Here is a 22,895-nt window from a genome sequence, read left to right as displayed (position 1 = left end):
GAGGGAAGAAAAACATATTTTTATACGCAGCGGAGCAGGTTATATTTGCTGGCTAGGGAACAGGCAATTCTCGATCATATAACGTATTATATAAAATTTGGAATATTACAGGGGATGGAAAAGATCTCCATGTCAATATCGCAGAAAAGGAAACATTTTGAGACACCCTGGGAGCCATGTTTATGGCTTTTGTCAACAGAGTTCAAGAGGTTACCTGCCCCTAATATCTCAGAGCATTACCTTTGTCCATCTCCTTGTCAGAGGTACCCATGGATAAATCTTTAAGGAATGCCACAACAGGGCATGCTGATTCACACCTGCTCAGCAGAGGATTTCACATGTTTTGAGATTCTAGGGCTCTAGGCAATTACTATTGTTGGCTTAGAATCACTAAGTTGAGGGTTGAAGGGAAGGGTGGGGGAGGGTAGTAGTTGCCATCAAATTTTCTTTTGGAGTTCCTGTTCCCTAAGGGTCAGAGTATGTAACCATATATGTGAGATTTAAAATCTAGAATAAAAAAGAATGTTTAATTGAGATGTTTATTTTAACAGGTTGTGATGTACATCACCAAACACTTACCTTTGGTCGGAAATTAGTAGTTGGGCCGACGTATTCATGCTGGGCTTTTACAGTTCCCCAAGGATGATGTATTTTAAAGCATTCATTACAGTAACTTGCATTACAATCCATGCAGCTCTTCGTTGATTCCTGAGGTGGAGGCTTACAAAGATCACACATAATAGCAGTAGCTGCCCTAGCAGCTTGTCTGTATCTTTCTACAATGGTTTCCAACGTAACATTTCGAAACAGACCACAAATGCCTCGCTCTCCAAGATCAATTTCGTGCAAACAACCAGGGCATGGTAAAGTAGTGAACTTTGGAGTTAGGGAGTTGCGTTTTGAACCTGTAACCAGAAAATAAAGTTAATTTAGGAAATCATGAAGAAGACTTAGTGATAGTGAAAAAAAGTCTAAGCATCATCTCTGCAGAGTAACATTCATTTATTAGTCATCTAGGGCCAGATGTAGCAAAGGTTTTTCCCCCATTCTGTGTCTATGGGAAAAAGTGTTCGTACATATGGCCCGAGTGTTTCGTAACAGTAAGAGATTGCCAAAATGTTAAAAGGAGCTGATTATGCATTTCGTTTAGCACACATTTTCTTTTATTACACATCAAAATGGAGTGTATGTAAGCATGTATGCATCTTTTATTTGTATAGTACAAAGCTAAACAAAAAGGCAGTGTTTAAAAAATTAAAGTACACTGTCCAAAGAGATATATATACTCATACATTGATATGCAGGCCTCACCATGTCATAACTGTAGATAAATCTAACCTCATGTGACAAATAACAGATACAACTTTCAACTTCAATTTCATTTATGAAAAAAAAAAGTAGACCATATATTCAAAAGCCTTTTGTAGAGAAATTAAGTGCACCCTTACTACTTCCTTTTAGTTAAGAATGTAATCAAAACGATCTCCTGTGTAAAGAAAACATCAGGAAGTGCTACCACCCGCATGTACAGTCAGAGGGTTTTCAGTTTGTATAACTGCAGTATATATTAACACATCATGCCTAGGTCAGAAGTAATTCGAGGAAAAAAATCATTGCTGCCCGTAAGTTCAGAAAGTCTTATAAAGCTGTTTCCAAACAATAAGAAGTCTGACATCAGTTTCTTTTCACAACTTTCCACACCAGAAGAAACTGACCACTGGCAAGTCAAAACTAAGGCCCTGGAAGGGGAGTCTCTGCTCCTAAAAATCAGTTTGCAGAGCAAGGAGGATGGGTGGGTCAGTAAGGAATATGCAACTAGATATTGTCTCTACCAGATAAGATGTTACCAAAGGTAAATACCTTGTTCATCTGATAGAGACTTTTAGTTGCAGATTCCTTAACTTTGACTAGATACCCAAACAATACCATCCCCAGAGGTGGGTCTGTGAACCAGGCTCATACTAGAAAGTCCTGCAAGACCGAATAGGCAAAGTGCGGACCTGACTGTCCAGACAGTAGTGTTTGGTAAAGGACAAGAACTCTGCATGCTAACGCAGTAGTCTCAGTTTTAGCTCAGATAGAATGAGCACGCAAACCCTCAGGAGGTTGCTTCTTGGCTAGTGTGTAGCAGATCTTAATACAGAGAACAAACCTTCTGGAGATGGTTCGCTTCTGCACTACTCAACTTTTTTTCTCACCCACATAACCAACAAAAAGTGGATCATCCACTCAGAATTCTCTTTTGTATGATCAAGATACAACGCCAATATTCTTTTTGGCTCCAGGCGGTGGAGTTTCTTCTTTTCCTTAGAAGGATGTCGGGGGTACATAAAAGTACACAAGGAGATGGACTGGCCTATATGAAAGGTCATAACCACTTTTGTCAATTTGTCAAGATAGATGAGAAGGTAGGGCAGCTTAGAGGACAATAGCTGCAGCTCACTCACCCTGAGAGCAGTCTAATGGCCGCAAGAAAAGCTGTTTTCAAAACAAGAAGCCGGAGTGGATAATTGTGGAGAGGCTCAAAAGGACAACACATTCGAAATGTCAAAAACAAATTCAGATCCCATAGGGGCATAATGAATGGGTATGGAGGAAAAAGATGTGTAAGACCTTAACAAAGAAGGTTGATAAGGCAACTTCAAAAAAGCAGACATAACAGACAAATAACCTTTAAGATTGCCCATAGCAGAGCCCTGCAGGGGCAAGAAAAAGGATAAACAACAAGACCTCAGAGAGAGTAGAAGAAAGGGGGTGAGCAGACTTGTTTGTGCACCATGCCACAAATTTCTGTCAAAAGGCATATACTGTTTTGGTGAAGGGACACCTGGCGTCCAAGATTACGTTAGAGACTTCTGGAGGAGGGTCAAAAGCAGTCACCTGTCGGAGCTCAATCTCCACGCAAGAAGACAGAGTGGACAGGTTCGGGTGCAGAACCCTCCCCTGCTGCTGCAACAGAAGATCCTCTTAAAGGGGCAGTCTGATCGTAGGATCGATGGACATACCCAGCAGCTCAGGATACCAGACTCTCCCGTGTCCAGTCCAGATCCACAAGGATTACTTTGACCTGGTCATTTTTGATCTTCTTGAGAACTCCGGGCAGAAGTGGCAAGGCCGGAAAGGCATACAGGAGGCCTGAGTTCCACTTGAGACAAAAAGAATCACCGAACGATTGCCGTCTTGGAAACTGCTGGCACTGCGCATTCTCAGCAGAGGCGAACAGATCTCACCAAGGCTAACCCCACTGCTCAATGAGACCTTGCGTCACCTCTGGCTGGAGATGCCATTCATGATCAGCTAGACATTTTCAGTTGAATTTGTCTGCTCTGGCATTCAGAGATCCCGACAGATGTTGAACCACTAGGGATTTGTCTTGGTGTTCCAGCCCAGAGGCGCAGAGCTTCTTATCAAAGGTCCACAACCCCATCCTGCCCTGCTTGTTGAAGTACCACATGTCGCTGGTGTTCTCTGTGAAAACCTACACCACCCTTCCCTTGATAGAGGGAAGAACTGATTTAATGATAACCGGATTGCACAGAGCTCCAACAGGTTGATGTGGAGTCTGCCTGTGAACAGATGCCTCTGATCCCTACCTCTCCTAGATAGCTGTTCCATCCCAGGAATGACGCATCTGCCAATTCTGTCAGATCTGGTTGGGGAAAGCAGACGGATCTGCCTCTGACCCAATCACGATTTGTTAACCACCACTGCAGATCTTTTGCAGTTCCCTCTGAGATCTGGACCTTGTCAGAGAGATTCCCCTGATGCTGCACCCACTGTAACTTTAGATCCTATTCCAGAGCCCACATTTGATATCTGGCATGTGTCACCAACAGAATGCAGGAGGCCAAGAAGCCCAGCAGTCTCAGTGTCACTGTCACCAAAAATCAGGATAGAGGGCTGAAAAAATCAGTATAATAGCCTGAAAACCTTGGACTCGCTGCTTGGGAGGATAAGCCCAAGACTGTACTGTGTCCAGAACAGCTCCAAGGAAAGGGAGCATCTGAGAGGGAGTCAGGTGTTGTTGTATAGCTATTTTAGCCATATTTTAGGCCTGCCATTGTGCATTTTAGCCCAGTTACATTGTATTCAGCATCACTTTATTTTTCTAGTAATAGCCACAATTGCAGTGTTGTTTTATTTCTCTCTATCTAATTGTTCTTTCGTCTAGGAAAGCATTATGTTCTCAGTAGGACATTCATTTCACTTTGTGCTTTCCTCAAGGCTTCAGTCAGATAGGGTTGCAGGCAAAAGTGGTACACTATGTCTCCAACATTCACAGAAACACACACACTCATAACTGGGGACCATTTCTTAGAATATCAACAGTTTTATTATAAAAACACTCCTTTGTCCCACATATGTTAGTGGAAGATTCCAGCCAGATGACCATGACTGCATGCTGGTTGCCTCACTACAGCTGCTTGCTTAGACTGCTGAACCCCTGGCCTACATGATGACGGTGTCTCTCTAGAATACAGGCTTTCTTACTCAGTCATGAGGGATGATGTTTTCTCATGGAGGAAACCTGGAGGGCGCATTAGGCTTATTATGTTGTGCTCAAACATAGCGTAGGTAGGAGACTATAGCACTCCTAGTGACAGTATGGTGTGACTGTTTTTGTGTTTCACACTCCTTGTCACCCTTTTGCTTTTGTTATGTTTTATCATCCTAGTTATTGCAACACGTCATTTTATTTAAGATGCAGTTACTTTAATAAACCCTTATCAAGCTATATTTTGCCTCTATTTGCATTTGCCTGTGTGAGACTAATATAATTGAGAGAAAGGGACGAGATCAGATCAACCACGATTCGCCTGAGGAGTTTTTTATTAACATGCGCAAGGTTGCCACAATCCTCCCTGCTCTTGGCTGGAGATGAGGCGCTGCTAGTTAGCTGGAAAACTCGGATTAGGCCAACAGGCGTTACATGGTGTGGAACTGTACTTAGTACCCCACAATCTATGCAATTCTATTGCCCAAATCCAGTAGCCTCATTAGGATAATGAGAACCTATGCAACAGTGTCGTTTACAGTGAACCCTAACAAATGCAGGATGTCCTCCATAGTCTGAAGGTGGGAGGCGACAGCCTGGCGCAAGTCCACCTTCAACAGCCAATTATCCAGATAGGGGAAGACTGAAACCCCTGATCTGCACAGATGAGCTGCAACCACCACCATCACCTTGGCAAACACCCGAGGGGAGCTGGTAAGGACAAAAGGTATCACTGTGAACTGAAAGTGCTTGTAGCCTACCGCAAACTGAAAGAAACATCTGTGGGAAGGCAGGACGGGAATATGAAAATAGGCATCCTGCAAGTCTAACGCTACCATCCAGTCTCCTGGGATTTAGAGCAGATAGAACCTGAGCTAGAATGAGCATCTTGAACTTCTCCTGCTTGAGGAACAGATTGAGGGACCAAAGGTCTAGGATAGGGCAGAGGCCCTTGTTCTTTTTGGGTACCAGAACGTAGGGGGAATAGCAACCACAACCTGCTACTGGCATGGGAACCTTCTATATGTCTCCCTTGGCCAAGCGAGCCATAACCTCGTCATAGAAAAGGGACAAGTGATCCTTTGTCATTTGATCGTAAGATGGTGGCATGGATGGAGGGGAAGTCTAGAAGGGGAGGAAGCAGCCACTTCAGACTACTGGCAAAACCCACTTGTCTGACATGATGGATTGCCAGCGGACCAAGTGATGGCGAATCCTGCCACCAACTGGCCCTTGGTGGGGAGGAGAGTCAAACTAAGAAGAGTTGGAGGCTGCTGCATGGGTGGGGTGTAACTGTCCAAACTGCTGCCCACCTGATCCACGAGGTCGGTAGATCCAGTGCCCTCGGCCACACAGAGGCTGGGCATCATGCGCTGCACGGTGGCCGGTCACAAATGGACATGGTTGGAGGCCCCTTCAGTAGTCACAAAAGGGGCCAAAGGCAGATGGGGGATGTCAGCCCGCCACGAGGCCCAAGGACCTGGCTGTAGCCCAGAGTCTGGCGTGTGTCCGAACAGATGGGTGGCAAGTCAACGCCGTGTCCTCCGCCTGCTTCCTCACCCTCCGCATGCTCCGCAAGATCTTCCGCTGGATCCCCGCCGACACCAGAAAAACCGTGACCCACGCCCTCGTCACGAGCCGCCTGGACTACGGCAACACCCTCTACGCTGGGACCACCGCCAAACTCCAAAATCGCCTGCAACGCATTCAAAACGCCTCAGCCCGCCTCATCCTCGACGTACCCCGCAAAAGCCACATCTCCGCACACCTGAGACACCTGCATTGGCTCCCAGTCAGCAAAAGGATCACCTTCCGACTTCTCACCCACGCACACAAAGCCCTCCACGACAAGGGACCGGAATACCTCAACAGACGCCTCAACTTCTACGTCCCCACCCGCCCCCTCCGCTCCTCTGGCCTCGCACTCGCCGCCGTCCCTCGCATCCGACGCTCCACGGCGGGTGGGAGATCTTTCTCCTTCCTGGTGGCCAAGACCTGGAACTCCCTTCCCACCAGCCTCAGGACCACCCAGGACCACTCCGCTTTCCGGAGACTCCTAAAGACCTGGCTGTTCGAGCAGCGATAACCACCCCCTTTGTCCCTAGCGCCTTGAGACCCGCACGGGTGAGTAGCGCGCTTTATAAATGCTAATGATTTGATTTGATTTGGCATCAAAGGGCATGTCCATTAAGGAAACTTGCACATCCCCTGAAAAGCTAGATGTTCTCAACCTGGTGTGGCCCCTTAAGGCCACTGTCTATGAAACCGCTCTGCCCAGTGGGTCGGTCTTGTCCAGTCTGTAACTGATTGTGAACTTTGCTACGTGTCTCCCATCGGCAACAGCCTGAGAGTGTACAGCCCGGGTCTCCTCCGGGACCTATGGCAGCACTGTGTGGGAATAATGGTCTAAAAGGCATGTAGTGTTCATGGACCGCAATGCAAGGCTGGTGGAAGAAAACATCTTCTTCCCAAGAGAGTCCAACCTTATGGATTCCCTATCTGGGGAGGTGGAAGGGAACGTGCCCTGAGAGGTAGAGTCTTTGATAACCACACTCTCAGGGGTGGGTGATGCGTCAAGAAACCTGGGTCCCCCAGAGCGGGGTGATGGCAGCAGGCAATTGTACTGTTCACAGCAGCCCTTGTTCTGGGTTCGGACCAAGTACCCAGCAGGACATCCATGAGGGCCTCATTGAAAGGGAGCAGGAGTTCTGAGGTGGAAGCTCACAGTTGTAGCACTTGTCAAGAGATTAGTCCTGACAGCCACAAAGGGCAAGTCAAGGTTCAGGACCTCAGTCACCCTCTGCACCATCATCGAGTAAAGAGCTTCCCTCCTCCATAGCCACTGTAGGGGTAAAAAGCATGCCAGTATCTGGAGAAGTATCCAGTCTGCTGGCATCACCCAATTCTGTACGCCACTCTATAGGTTCTTAGCGGGGCTGGCATTCTAAAGAGTCCAGCGAACCCCTGCCATTCCTCTACGAAAACTAACCTGTAGGAAAAGTGTCCAGGATCTGAACTAGGAGGAAGGGCTAAAATCTTCGCTGTTAGACGCCCATCCGGCTCCATGTTGGAGTCAGGGATTACAATGGGGATGGCACCACCCATATGCGTAGACGGCCCAGGAAGCATCGGAACTGGAGGCATGGGAGGTTGCGGTGGTACGACCGATGCCAGTCCGCATCCAGGACTGGATCCCTGGGTGTCCCTCAGTGCCAAAGCTGCCGGCGCAGAACCTGAAGGGGCCCGAAGGTGCTCCCAGGGAGTCGGGCTGCCCGAAAATGAGGCGCTTGGCCTGGTAAAAACTCTGAGTTGGGCAGGGGTCGCTCTGGCTCCCAAAAACTGGGGGAGGCACAGAGTCCGCCCCGGTGCAGGCTCCACAGAGCGAGGCCTGGAACATCAACACTTCTTAGACTTCGTTTGCCACAACTTACCCGACTGCCCGGAGGATTGGAGTGGGACAACGACGATGGAGGATTCTGCAACGGATCACGGGAACGTCCTCTTGACTTGCGCAGAGTCAAGCATCGGGCTACCATCAGCTTTAGGGACTGCTCCCTCAAAGCCTTCGGATGCATGGTTCGACAGTCAGAGCACAACTTTGGGTCTTGATCACGCTTCAGGCACCGAAGACACAAGAGGTGCGGATCCATTTTGGACGAAGTTCAATGACAGGATCCACAAGGACTTGAAGCCAGTCTTTTTAGAAGACATCCTTGACACACTAGGAGTAGGACACTCAAAAAATCTTTGACAAAAAGTTGAAAAAAGCCAGTCAAAAAGTGACTGAAGGGTAGCTCTCTTCCCATCAGCGCTTGTTGGCGCAGAAAGAAAAGAAATAAACTGATGTCAGCGCACCAGGGTGGTGCCTATATAGGAACCGGACGTCTCATCTGGTACAGACGATGCCAACGACAGAGCTGATCAAAGCCACTTAAGAGCGCATAGGGGTACTGCTCACGAAAATCTCCAGATCCAGCCTGATGTCAGGGGGAAATACAAAGGTAAGGATTCTGCAACTCATAACAGGGTGTACATTGTTTTGTCACAATAATATAAATTTGAAGTAAACAATACAAAAGTAAACATTGTTAAGGGAAGTGCAGTTTGTGAATATGATTTAATGCATTATTTCTTGCTACAGTGCAACATTCTGAACTATAGGTATTCTAAAGTAAAATTAAAATAATGTGTCTATGCAGTGGGCATTTACTCTATTCAGCTTGTGTGATATGATTATCTAATTGTATCCAAGATCCAAAGTAAATCCAGGGCCCACCAAAAAAAGGTTTAGCTCTGTATGTGGTCAATGGAAACAGAAGTATTTGTTCATGTGTGCAGCTTTGTAAATATGATCATTAGGGGGTCGATTTGTTTACTGGCGGGCGGTCCGTCGTTCCGCCCTGGGTGAGAGTAATCCAGGACAAATGAATAAATGACTGTCGCCCTGGTGGAGGCTCACCTCCAGATTTATAAATGACCACCAAGCTGGCAGTTATTTTGAAAGCATTGGCAGGAACAGTTGTCACAGCTGGTCCTGTCAATGCATTTCACTGTTTGGTGCAGGGCTCCGTCAACATGACTGAGCCATGCACCAAACAGTTTTTTTTTATTTTCTAAAAGAAAACCAAGAAATAAGACTTTCTTTTTAGAAAGTAAAAAAAAAATTAAAAAAATGCCCCCACGCCATGTGTGTCATCTCCCATAGCGAGGGGAGCATAATTTCTTTTTTTACTGTCCCTCACCATCAGAGATTGCCTGGCAGTGCCGGACAGAAAAATAAGTAACTTCCATATGTCTGCTCCTAACTGGGACCAAGTATTCACCACCGTGGTCAAACTTAAGGTCTTCCCGCATCAAAATCAGGCAGGCGGATCACAGTGCTGGCGGGAGGAAACTCAGTCGCTGTTGCCTCTCAGCCAACACATAAACAAGGCCCTAAATCCTTCTTAGAGAAGAACAATACACTATTCAGGAAAGAAAAGGCCACTTTTTTTAAATTATTTTTTTTTAACTTTATTCCTCACTTTTTTACATTTTCTGAAGAAAAATTCTTCATTTTTTTCTCTGCACATCATTGGTTTCTGGTGAAGCTGGTTTTGTCTGTAAAAAGTTGCCGGTTAGATTAGCCAGAGGGCATTGTGGAGGGTTAGTGTAACTCAGGCACAGTGTGCATGGTGGAGGGTTAGTGTAACTCAGGTACTGAGAGGTGGATTTTTATCTGGAGGGTACATCACAAGCAGGTAAGCACAGGTTTGCAGTTACTGATTCAGTGTCTATACGGTGGAGTATAATGTGGGTGTTAGTGCCCTTAAGAAGCAATTCTGTATTGTGGCAGGTTAGTATCACTTGAGTACCAGTGCTAGTAGTTAGCTGGTGAATCTAGGATGCAGTGCAGTGCAGTGGATTACTGTCCTTAGAGAGGAGTGTGGACTGTTAGCATTGCTATGATGCAATAGAATGTACTGCTTTCGTGTCCCTAGATTACAAACAATGGACACCATTGCAACAAACAAAATGCATTACAGCTTAAACAGTGAGTCCCAATTTTCATGCTGCAGAATCAAGTGACTGCAGAGAGGGGGAACAGACCTTCTGATGGTTTACGTTATGTCTAATTATGCCAGCCACAATATAGTAGAGAATGAACAGGAATGAGACCCCAGAACGTCACTCGCTTACAAACAAAGCATAGAAGTCTTTTATGTACTATGAATTAAAATGAAGAAAATCCAAATGCTCACTTCAAGCAGACTTATGGGGCCAGTTATCACTGAATGATCTAATGCTTCATTTTGTAACTTCTAGATATGCCAGGTGTCATGATAAGATGTGCAAAGTTGGATTTAACCGAAAGAGTGAGGCAGCAAAGATCGGTCTAAAGCTTATTTTTAGTACTGAGATTAGCAAAATAACCTATCAGACTTATACTTATGTAGTATCCTATGTAGAATCAGGGGCAAAAATCTGCTTTTAGAATATTGTTTGGTAACAGTATCAGGCAGATTTTAACATCCTATCCCAAGTTCTGCCCTAGAATAACATAGGAAAAAGTCTTAGCAATCGTTTTTAGTCACACCGGAGTATCTTTATCACACTATTTTGCCCACGGATTTCATTCAGATATGACCTGGGGGAAAGTGTGCAGGCAAATCTTAAATTGAGCCCGAGTTGCAAGAAACCTTCCTCTGCACACAATGTAAAACCAAGTACGAATACCACGTGCTGAATTTTCCCCTTAGCCACAGCACTCATAATGAAACAGTTTTTATATTAACAACAGCTACACCCCCACCGATATTACCTGGGTCCTACTAAAGAAAAGGAGTTGAGGAGTTCATGAGTTTCCTTACTGTACTGAGTAACAGCAGTAACAGAACTGCTATGCATGATAGTGTTTGGAGAGGGCAACCTGATAGAGTGGTGCAATGAAGGACCCTGCACCTCCAGCGGTGTGGAAGGCCCCTGAGCTCCAGGCTGACCTCTCAGCACAGTACACTGTGCACAGATGGCAGGCCCCTTACTGGGTCTAGGAGGGAGGGGGCCTCCTTGTGGTACTTTGCAGGTTTCATTACGCCACTGCCTGGCACATCATGGAAAGTTGCAACATGAAAAGCAGTCCCTTAAAAAAACTAGACACTCTAGGGATATCAGTTAGGGCTAAGTACGTTTCATCCCACTAATATTTCTTCACCTAAAAATACTGAATTATGGTATACTGCTTGACAAAATTCCATTTCTAAATTATCCTTGTGGTTAGTGTGTTTTGGTTTCCCTGGGATGCAAGAGGGGTGCTAGGCTCTGATTAAGCTTCCCCCAGGACAGCTAACATGCGGAGAGTGAAAAGAGCTCTGGAGTGGTCACCTCATATATTAGAAGGTCCAGCCTCTATTGGATTCTTTTTTAAGGTCTTGCCTGACAGAGTATGTGCTGTAGCTTGTGAGACATTTTATAAACTAAAAGGAACTTGGAACCCGTCTACTGCTTACCATTAACTGTTTTCACTAGCAGTCTCACTTCCTTGATTCTCATTACTCAGTGTGTGCCGGTTTCACTTTCTCTTCATGCATTTGTTCCTTCTAGGGAGCATGGACCATTTACTGACTAAATGTTATATCAGTGTCCTTCCGCTGCTCACACTCGGATTAAGGTACTTTTTTATCTTGCTGCTTCCTCATCATCATTACTTGTACAGTCCTGTGATGTTGCTTGCACATGCCTACCTCCTGTTGTTGTTTGACCCTTCCCAGTCCCATTGTTGCTGCTAGCCCACCTACTATTGTTTGCACCCCCCCCCATTGTTGTTGCTAGCCTCACCTCCATCCCCCTCCTGAAATTGTTGCTTGCACACTCTTTTCCTTCCCATTGTTGTTGCTTTTCTCCCATCCGTACCCCCTCTGTTGTTGCTTGTCCTCCTGTTGTCCCCCACGTTGTAGCTGCTTGCCTCTCTTCCTTTTCCCCTCCTATCATTTGCCACCGCCCACTGTTGCTGCTTGGCTACCTTCCTTTTCTCCACCCATCACTGTTGCTTGCCTCCCTATCACCAGAAAATAAAAACCGATGTGACCTAGCGACCACTGGCAATGTCGTTGCGCTTGTGGTGTCTCTGCTTCACACCTTCCGTTGTTGTTGCTTGCTCAGTCCCTTCTTCCCGGCACTAAAAAGCATTATGACACGGCCAACACTAGTTGCTCTAAATTTTAGCCAGGTTTCAGAGCAACAGCGCTGCTGTACAATATGGCTAAAATACACTGACAAAGCAAACAATTTGCGTGTAGGCGAGACCTTTTGACTTTGTCAGTGCTTGTTTCATCTGGTGCCAAATTGCAGGATAACATCCCTGATCTGCTTCCCCAGTAGAAATAACATGCAACAGTGGTGGAACTTGGAGAAAAGCATATTTGTGCCCCGAAGCCCAGCTCACCACACTGTTCTTAATTTTACCAAGGCTCAAAAAATACTCCCAGAGTAATGGGTCATTTTAAGTCCCTGAGAAAGACAAATTAGGAGGTAACACCAAAACCTAACGAGGCTACAGTGTGCATTGTTTCTGTGAAGGTGGAGTGAATGGGCAGTTTAGAAAAAAAGATAGCCACGCAGAAGGTCAGGCTCCTCAGATTTCATTTTTGCCATATTAAATGTTTTTTTTTTTGCTGGAGTCAAAGTAGGATTCTAGGCCTCTTGATTGAGGCCTGTTGGTGGACGATAGATCCAATCTACTCACCTGGGGGAGTCCAAATGTAGATTATAGATTGTGGTCACAGTGAGGCAGATCCTATGCTAATAAACCTGGCACCCCACTTTTACTGTATTAATTTATCTGTTATTTAATATGTCAGATGTGTTGCAGTGATGATGTAATTTTTCAGGTACCATGAGACCTATATATTTCACTCTATAACGATGTCTTTTAGCCATCATATGGTGGTTTATTTTAATATTGTTTTTGTTTCAGGTTTTCCATTGATTCAAATTCGTAAAAATGAGAGAAGGGGGTGGCAGCAGAGGATGTTTACCTCCTGACAGAGTGTTGCTAACTACAAAATCTGAAGACTACTTCAACAAAGAAAAATGTGTCCGATGCCAAACTAATCCGAAACAAAAGCTAACACAACTGCGGCTGGACAGAAGAGAGTTCGATATGCTGCAGAAATACGGCAAGATGAAGTTAAAAAAAAAAGATTAAAACTCATGAAGAGGATCAAATATTTCATCATTGTAACAAGTGCTACAAGTCATATGCAATGGAAAAAAGTCTGGAAAAAATGTGTCAAAAAAAGCAGAAACCAGTAAGTTACAAAAAGAATCTGAGTCTTCTGAGAAAGTGAAGACAACCAAGCCCAAGGCCCATCCATTTAGAAGATCGATAGCTACCCCTCATTTACCTCCAACAACTGATCAGAAAGGAGAGGATCTTCAATGTGTTATCTATGGTTTATCCAGAACAAGGGCCAAAGGGAAAGAACAAAGTACAGATTATTTGAGTCTGAAAGGGCAAATATGTTTTTTTTTATCTGCAGCTGATTTCTTCCAAAATGAAGTTTTCAGCCTAGTACCTGATCTAAACAGCGAGGTGAATGTATTTGCATATGCCCACGCGACCTGCATGCGTGCATACTTTCCAAAGTATAGATGCACAATGAGCTCCTAGCAGCAACGTAACCACCAGCCTTCAGTTAAGTTTGCACTCTTTGAAAAAGCAAATTAAGTTTTTAAGCCACTCTTGAGTGCCGGCTGCAGGTGCACACTCAGTGAGATCAGAGAAATAATGGTCAACATTGATGAAACTGTATTGATCCACAATAATGAAATTAAAATGTTTATGGTGAGACTGTACAATGACAGAATTCGTTTTTGTCAGTCTAAGAAAAAGAACAAGCCACTTATGTTGTTCTCAGCTGATCTGACTCCTGAAGTTCTTGCTGACAAAATAACATTCCAGGATGCAGTAAAATCAGCAGGAACCATTTTAAGAAACATCCTTGAAAGATTTGGATTTTGGACTAAATCTTGTGATGCCCCAGAGCTCCGCAAATCATGGGAGTCAACAAGAATGCCTGATGTTGTCTTAATATGTTTTACATCATTGTTTAATATCAGCAAAGGAAAAAATGTGACAAACTAAAGTTTTTGAGTTCAGAACAGAAGCCTAAAGACATTGTTGATGGCTTTAAAGATATAAGCAAATACGTGAAATCAACAGGCTTAAGCTGTGCAAATGTACTGTCTTTTCCAAATCATGTTTTATAAATTACATCACAGCAAAAAGAAAACTTTGTTACACATGATGACTGCCCACGCAATCTATGACAATTTCAAAAGTAAAGAGTTAATCACTTCAATAAATAGGACTGGTGCATCAATAAGTTATAATGATAAAGTACGGAGCAGGAACTTGTTAGCAGCTCATGCTATAAAATCTTGTGAATTCGACAGCACACCACTTCCACGTCACTTCACCAGGAAAGGATTTACAATTGCTGCTCTTGATTGTTTTGATTTTGAAGACAGCTCTACTTTGAAACATCCAGCACATGATACGGCTATGGTGCTTTTTTAAGACTGTACCAAATAAATAGCTGCTGGAAAACAAGCTGCATCAGCTGTAGGGAAAACAAATGAGGCTGCAAACTTATAACCCAACAGTCTTGCCAATCTGTATAAAATCACTACAAGCCATCAACACGTCCCAGTCTACCAGAAAGTTTCAAAGTGGCTGAGGACATGATCTTCTTCTACCTGATGCTATGGTCCGCAAAGCTGATTTAACTGAATTTATCATCTCACTTATTTGGTGCAGGCTGAAGGATGCAGAAAAGCCAGTTCATCCTTGGGCTGGAATTCATTCGCTGGTCGCCCAGAATACCAACCCACTGAAGGTTGGCTTTTTACCAGTAATACCATCTCCAGTCACAAACTATGCAACAGTAGACACAGCTCTAAAAGTTTTTAAAAATGTGTGTGCTCAGCTTGAAGACCAGCCTATCCTGCCAATTTTCTGAGGTGAAGGTGTTTTCCGTATTGTAGCTGACATTTTTATGAGCAATCCAGTAGAATTTTATGATCTTTATACAATGATGAGCGTTTTCCACATGACAAAAGTTGTGTTGCTGTGTGCAGGAAATTATCTCAGTAGATGTGGCACAGATGATGCACTTATTGAGGCTGAACTCTTTGGAAGCAAAAGTGTCCAGTCAGTATTGAGCGGAACTCATTATGTTCATTCGTTACAAGGTATGCCCATCATATATAAAGCTAGAGAAACATTGCATTGGAATGCTTTCTGGACCAAGAATGACAAATTAGGTTTTGCATAGCTTTTCTCAGAAGTGAACAAGGCACAGGGTGCAGGTTATTCGAATGACAAAATGCAAAGCTAGACAATGTTCAAAACAGTCAGTTCAAAATCACAAAACCTGGAAAACAAGTTTGTAGAGTTTGTTAAAGAATGTGAAGAAAAATCGAAACTTTGCAAGTACAGGGGAAATGTTTTATACATGATACTTCTAGTGTAAATTTGGAGCATGCTGATCGGGAAGGTTATTGGGAGCTGCACCTGAAGACTGTGGAGTCACTGATTACTATGTTCAACAAATTAAATTGTATAAACTACCTGAGATATGGGTCCTGGTACTTGGAAAGAATAAAGAGGCCAGAGGTGGAAAAATCGTACCTCTACAGAAAATAATCCAAGGACATTTTGTGGTTAAAAAAACCAGAGAGGGTAGGTTCAATGCTGTGGCTCCAGGTATGAAACTGGAATAGACGATCCTAAGATTAAAAAAAAAAAGCTCCAAGGGAATTGTTGATGAGACACATAAAAGTGAATATGTTTCTCAATGGAAACTAGTTTATCATGAAGTCCTTTCTATTTCCAATGTTTTCAGGAGAGATTAAAAATTCAAAATCAATGGACCATCGTGAAACTGTTCCTCGCCACCAACTTGTGGGAAAGAGAGGGGAACGTTTTAATAAACATGTTGACAGCCTTCTTCATTTCATGCAACAGCAAGGAAACCCCTTTGAAATGACTGCACCTGTGTGACTACATAACTTTGTGACCAAACAGTATGTGTGTGGATACGCTTTAAAGTCACATCTACTAGATGTCCTGGAAAATGGATCGAAACTATATGCAGAACTGAAGCAGGAGAGAGTTGTGTTGAAAGAGAAAAGAAAAAGCTGTTTGACATAATCACTAGAGCTAAACTTCTAAGCTTTAATTTCCAGTAAGAGTTTCATCCAACCAGCAACTAAAAAACAAGTTACACAAAACCAACTTTAGCAAGCACATAGATAGATGGATGTAGCAAAAGAAAGGGGTGAATTAATTAAGGACAATCTGTCGCGTGATCTTCTTCCAACAAACGCATTATTTGATGGAGATGCTGAAACCAAACCAGTGAAGTACAAACTTGTGCAAGAGCTCGAACAAAAAAAACTTTCACCTGAAGAATTGCAATTTGAAAAGGTGTCCTCATTGAAAACTGCTTTTGTTGTGGACTATATCACAATTGCGAATGGTCAAGATTTTATCCATGCAAAAATTCAGAGGTCGTTCAGGCTGTTCTACAGATATCAAAATCAGTGCACACCTTGCAAGAACTGCACATTGTCTTTGACAGTTATCTTGAACTATTTGTCGAAGAATGTGAGAGAATCAGACAAATGTCTACAAGTGGAACAACTGATCTTGCCTGCATCAAAAATTCAACACCTATACCTTTGTAACTTGATAAATTCTTGTTGTCAACACCGACTTGGAGATGTTAACTCAGCAAAACATTGCTGATGCTTCAGTGAACACTGAATTTCCAATTATTGCAAGTGGAATAATTGTCAATGAGGAGTTAGTCCCTGCAGAGATATATTCAAAAGGTACTGGCCATATTGTTCAAGAACTTAACAGCAAACCAGAGGAAGCTGACCTTCGTATTGTGCCACATGCTGAGTAGGCTGTTGGAAATGGTTCCAATCGAGACACTGTGTACTGTCAAATGACACAGCTGTTATTATTGCGCTACTTAGATTTGTTGTTGTCTAAGTTATGGATACGTTATGGAACAGTCAAGAAAAGGCACTTAATCCCATTTCATATTCTCTACAAGAAACTTGACCCAGAGATACTCAGTGTTCTTATCAAGGCAGATATTCTTACGGGTGAGGACACTATGAGCAAAATTGGAACAACGCTTGGAGCTTTAACTGTTGAACCTGTGAAGTTTCTAAAAGGATTTGCTGAGACAGAAGAAGAAAGTAACTTTAAAGGCACAGAGAAATACCTTGTGCGTGTGTGGAAAACGAGTTCTGACTGTCACACATTTGATGATCTTTGGTACAGTGAATTCCAGAGAGCAGTCCCGCCAAGTGACCTTCCATCAATGTAATATTCTGTGCGATGACACATTAAAAGAGCCTTCTACTTGATCAGAAGATGAGTAAATGTTTTGGATCATGCATATGTAGAGAAAGATCCGTGTGAATTTGGTTGAGAAGTTATTGATGGGGTGCTAAAACTTGCGAAATGTTTAAAGCTTCTACCCACAGAACTTACATGCACTTGCAAAACCTGTACAACAAAAAGATATCCCTGTCGATATGCTCTTCTCAGATGTTCAACATTCTGCAAATGTACCATGAGTGATTGCCACAACAAATAAAGTGAACTATGAAAATGTGTCTAAAACAGGAGTGATGAACATTTTTTTCCATAGTCAGATCATAAACACTGTTTGGTGTATACATAAAAGGATTAAAAACCATTATTGTTTTATTTCTATATACGTCTCTTCTCCCTTTATTATAGCCGTCATTTTGGAAAATGGCAGAAGGGTTGCTCTGAGGAGTTATATTCTGCCTCTAAAAGACTACTTAACCCCCAAAACCTATGTTTTGACACCAAAATAAAGTATATAGGTCTCACGGTTTCTAAAATATTACATCATCACTGCAACACATCTGCCATTTTTAAAAATGTTGTCCAGAAAAATTTGGCAAGGAGCAGCAATGTCAATCCATGCTAAATAACTTCTCTAATGATCCAAAAACACAAATCAAAAATGAAAATTTAAGGACAACAATATTTTTAATGAGGTATAACAGGGAGCTGGGATTAAAATGGAGAAAAACATTTAAGACACCCTTCACACTCTTCTGTTACTAAATGGTTAGGTCTCATATCAGAGGCATGCCTTACTCTTCCACAGAGCAATCTTTCACATCACTGTGCAAAAGGCTGAGGAGTGCTTCACAGTAAAGTTCCACCATGGTTCCAGTGTGGCACAGATGTTCACTAGGTAGCTCACCTCATAAACCTTTTTCATTACCTTGCGCAGCACACACCACTTATCCTCTAAAGCTCAAGGGCAAATGGAGTTTGGCACTAACATGTCCACAATCCTCCTCATATCCAGCTAACATTGTATTCCGGTTGTAACATTGTGTCAGCTTTTGGCTAGCCTCAAGGTTTTCTTTTTCCTGGACCATGTACTGCGCCATCATTATCCGGAGGCTAATGACATAGTCCTCATCCTTTATGGGTAACTCAATTTCATTTTGACACTTTGCTGACTAGGGTGAGTGAGCTGCGAACGAGATTCTTAAACAGAAGTCCAAATTCAACTCCTGTCAGTGAAATTTCTCTGTAGGCGAATAATCTAGGAGATCCCATTCCTCCATGAGTGGTAAGTTAGATAAGCTCGCTTAGACTGGGCTTTAGAGAAGGAACCATTGATGCTAGGATGACATCCACAACCTTTGTTAGCAGATCGACGGCAGCCATGATGGCACACTGAATTAAATTCACTTGGGTCACCCACGGGTGGGAAAGCAGTCTTGCAGAGCTGAGCCAGAGACTCCGTTTACACAACACATCCTGCTGATCCATTTTGCCAGGAGACATATGCCCATCAGAGGACACGCTGACGGAGGTCCACGGATGTGCTGAAAGAGAGGACACTATGGTACGGAGACGCGTAGGCACTGAGACGCAGCTACTGCAGGAGGACACAGAAACCCGGTGCGAACCCAGAGGACGTGGAACTGGGCCGCGGGAGTCGGGCTGCAGTTTGCGGTTGTGGTAAGTGGGGGTACCAACTGCCCAAGACGCCACCCGTCCACTCGCTCATCCGCTCACCCGCCTGCCTTCCTTTCTGCGTGCCTCCGGCTGTTGTGGACCTCAGGGGACGCCGCAGAGGCTGACGCACTGCCGGGCGGAGTTTATTGGGCCACTCCCTTTTCACTGCCATGGTGGCTTGGACTGTGGGGCAAGGGGGAGCCTGGCAAAAAAAGTTTCTCTGTCCCGCTGTTCTCCCTGATGGGCCCCATCTGGCTCTGAGTCCCCCCACCCCTTTCGAGGTAGGAGTCTGCGAGATTGTGAGTTTGCGAGCACAGTGGGCTTAGACTTTTGCTGTGGAGTGTATACCCAACTCCCTTGCAGAAGCGGCCCAGCTAGGTCTAGGTGTGGCTTGCAGGGGAGCACAGTGAGACCGGCTCGCCTCAGCCCGTAATCCTGCTTGTAGCGCAGCCAAACCAAGCAAAGTTCAGTAAACCAAGCAATCCAAGCAAAGCTCAGTAAACCACGCCACACCAAGCAAAAGTTTAGCAATTCAAGATAATCCAAGCGAGTAAGCAAGCAATTTTGTCATATTGACCACTTGGCCACATTTGCAACTGTCAAGATCTATTCCTTCCTACCAGAAGCCCCACTAGAATCTCAAGTTTTCACGTATATTGGAAGTGGCCTATTAGAATCATTGCGTTGCTGGAATAAAGTAGCTGCATAGCTTCACCTCTGATTACTATGGGCCTTCTTGATTCCTGGGCCCCATTTAGGACCAAATGAAATATCTCTCGGGATTAAAAAAAAAAAAAAGAAAAGAAAAAAACAACTTACCCAGCCACATTGACTGCTGATCATTGAGAAATGAGATCTGGTAAAATTAGAGGCAAGACCTCAACCTCAAACAAGAGGAAGAGAAAGAGAAAAGTCAGTACTAATTGGAATTCAGGCGAAAAGGAGAGCTAGCAGTACAGCTCTATCAATAGATGGTATCCCAAGCTGCTTATCTAGCGAGGGCCCATCAAGGCAAACTCCTGAGAAGGAATTGAAAAACACAAAAGCACAGGATATGGCTACACCTGATAGTTTTCAGCATGAGGGGGAGGTCTGCTCATGCAGTGAGCACAGACACACTGGTCAACCCCCAGCCCCGATTAAGACCCACAAAATAACAGACTAATTTGGGGTGATGAATAGGATAATTACGCACCAAGGCGTCCCTCCCCACCCCCCCCCATTTCCAACCAGGCTTTTGACCTAAGAGGGGGACCCGTGGATTAAAGACCCCACCCTCCGCCAGTACCACTCTACCATATCATTAACATCTTGGAGAGGAGAGCCATAAATTTGATAGTGAGAGAGTCCAAGGAGTGTGGCCGTACGGGGGCATCAGAGGTGGGGCAGTGCCTTCCTTAAGTAGTCAGGGATCAGTTTCACTCCAGTCAGACATGTTGAACAGCCTGACCAATCAGCAATCTATACCACACTGGGCCTACTTAAATAATCCAATCAGTAAAGAGGATAAGGTTTTGATTTTTGCGGAAAAAGAGAATCCTCAGGGCCCCATAAGGAGCCCCAAATCCAGATTTCATTATTTTCCTGCCCTCAGTCCAAGAAATGTAGAACTAGAGGGGGCATCCACAAGTGCATCTGAGCAAAGCTGGGATCTAGGGACTGCCCCTCAGACTAATGATGGTCCACAGGAAATCCCAGGGATAATCGAAAGAAGTGAGAGCAAAGAGTTTACAGCCACCTCAGTGCCAGCAACAGATATATGGGCCGCAATTTTGAATTAAATGCAGACAACAGTAACAGCTCTACAGTTTCATTCCAGGAAAATGCACATCCAGGTGGATCTGCTAAATACAGTGGCTGTGTTTGTGGCAGGAATTGATGGCAAGCTACAAGAATTAAATTCACTGATAACAAGGGTATAAAAAAAAAAAAACTCAAGGAATTTACTATTTGTTCCTGTAAGGAGGTAGTAGATCGTTTGCAGCAACCCTCTAAGGAATCCTGAAAGAAATTTGCACCCCATGTAACAAGGAGGCGGAAGCCCCCATGCCCCTGGATCTGCCTGCCACCCCCCAAGTTCTAGCGATCTCAGAGGTGAATCAACATAGCCTGCCCAGCTCTCTAGCTAGAAGAACATGTAATAAAGTAGGAATTGCCACTAGATCAACAGCCTTAGTTAACCAAGAAGACGCCCTGGAACACTCCTATTCAATTGGCAGACCTTAGGGAATCGGAAGGGCATCTCTGCCAACATTTGACATAGAGAGAGCGGAAACGCGCAAGAAAGGGTAGGAAGAACAAACAGGTGGCCCCCAGAGACAGTACAGAAGTATTAACCTGCAAAATACAGGATGATGACATGGGGATAACTTCCCAAGGCCCTTCACAAAAGACAATATCCCCCTGGAGGCCTTTGACCCCAGCCACAGCAATGGAAGGGACAGAATTAGGAGGTACTGCTAGGTCTTTTCAGGATCAGCAAGCACTCATTCTAACACAGGCTTTAGAGGGCAACCAGGAGGAGACTGGTCGCCTCGTGGGCAGGCAAGGAGAGACGGCATCCAGGTTAGGAGGAGTAGATGCCACAGCATGGAACCGTCTCCAGGGGACAAAATGAACAGGAACTCCCATAAAGCAATTAAGCCTTGTAAATAACGCAAATCAGTCCATGCTGGCCCAAGTTCTCCAGTTGCTATGGATCCCAGAATATAACTCTAGAGGTCCACAAGTCCACTGTTCTCAAACTAATAAATGCTCTCCCAGGCCTGGAACTGGTGGCTTCAGATGATATTGCGGCTATAAAATGTACACAAGCCCAGGGTAGTCAACAATTGGATCCAACTGTAGTAGTATTTGCATCACCGAATCTCCCAATGCAAATGTTGGAAAGGAAAAATATCCTAAAAGACTGGGGAATTGAGGTTATTTCCTACTCAGGGGAAAGATACTCTCATCAGCTCCTGCAGGATTGTCAATGGGAAGTCCAATACCAGTGAATCTGCTAAAGAAGTGACAGGAGAAGGGATGGCAGTTCAATTAGATTTGAAAATAGAAATACGGAAGAAGAGGCCCAAAGAAGGATCTTAGCCAGACAACCTTTGACAAAAGGCCAGCCCCAGGATAAATGGTCTTGGCTTCCGACAGTGCTGGTTTCCAGATTATCCCCAAAAAGCTGAACGATAGCCCAGCAACCGCCCTCAACACAAGGTTCACTCAGTATTTGCTCTTGGAACATAGGGGGTCTTCAGTCCAAGTGGGAAGACCCAGAGGTTATCTAATTTCTGGGTTCTTTTGATATTATAATGCTGCAGGAAACATGGCCACTTACAAGTCTCCCTCTAATCGGGTACAAGGAATTTAGCAAGCCAGCAGTAAAACGCAACACATTTGGAAGGGCAAAAGGAGGTTTAGCATACCTATATCAGCACTAGACTTATGGCTAAGATGTTAGGACCGCTGAGAAAAGTGTTCAACTGTTCCTGCTGCTTCGCCTGGACGGCTGGGCAAAAAAAATTATGTGACCCTCCGATTTCGATTAATGTTAATGTCAATCCTATAAAGAAAAAGATGGAAGCTAATAAACTCCTAGATCATCTGCTCCACTTAATACATTTATTCAAGTATGCCTATTGGCTTGTCCCAGGTGACTTTAATCTTAATCTAGTTCACTCACCAAGTGTGGATCATGTGCATATAGCAGTCCCATTGCTCATTCAAAACTTGCCTTCCCAGAGAAAGAAAGATAAATTGGTGATAGATAAGTTAATTAAGACCTATGAGTTAGCAGGCCTTTTTGCACAGAATGGGCGTCTGCCGTCGGATATTCTG

General features: G+C 44.2%; 1 protein-coding gene across 2 annotated transcripts in view; it reads right to left on the bottom strand.

Annotated features, from left to right (window-relative positions):
- The window catches only part of TRIM36 (tripartite motif containing 36), a 340,171-nt gene that overhangs the window by 151,026 nt on the left and 166,250 nt on the right, over positions 1 to 22,895 (bottom strand). For both annotated transcript variants that reach the window (XM_069226502.1, XM_069226504.1), the window contains exon 3: positions 580 to 905. In XM_069226502.1, coding sequence (XP_069082603.1) covers positions 580 to 905 — 326 coding nt within the window. The remainder of the gene's footprint in view (positions 1 to 579; positions 906 to 22,895) is intronic.

Source organism: Pleurodeles waltl, chromosome 1_1 (genome assembly GCF_031143425.1).
Source record: "Pleurodeles waltl isolate 20211129_DDA chromosome 1_1, aPleWal1.hap1.20221129, whole genome shotgun sequence".
Lineage (NCBI taxonomy): Eukaryota > Metazoa > Chordata > Amphibia > Caudata > Salamandridae > Pleurodeles > Pleurodeles waltl.
This window is presented reverse-complemented; position numbering and strand designations above follow the sequence as displayed.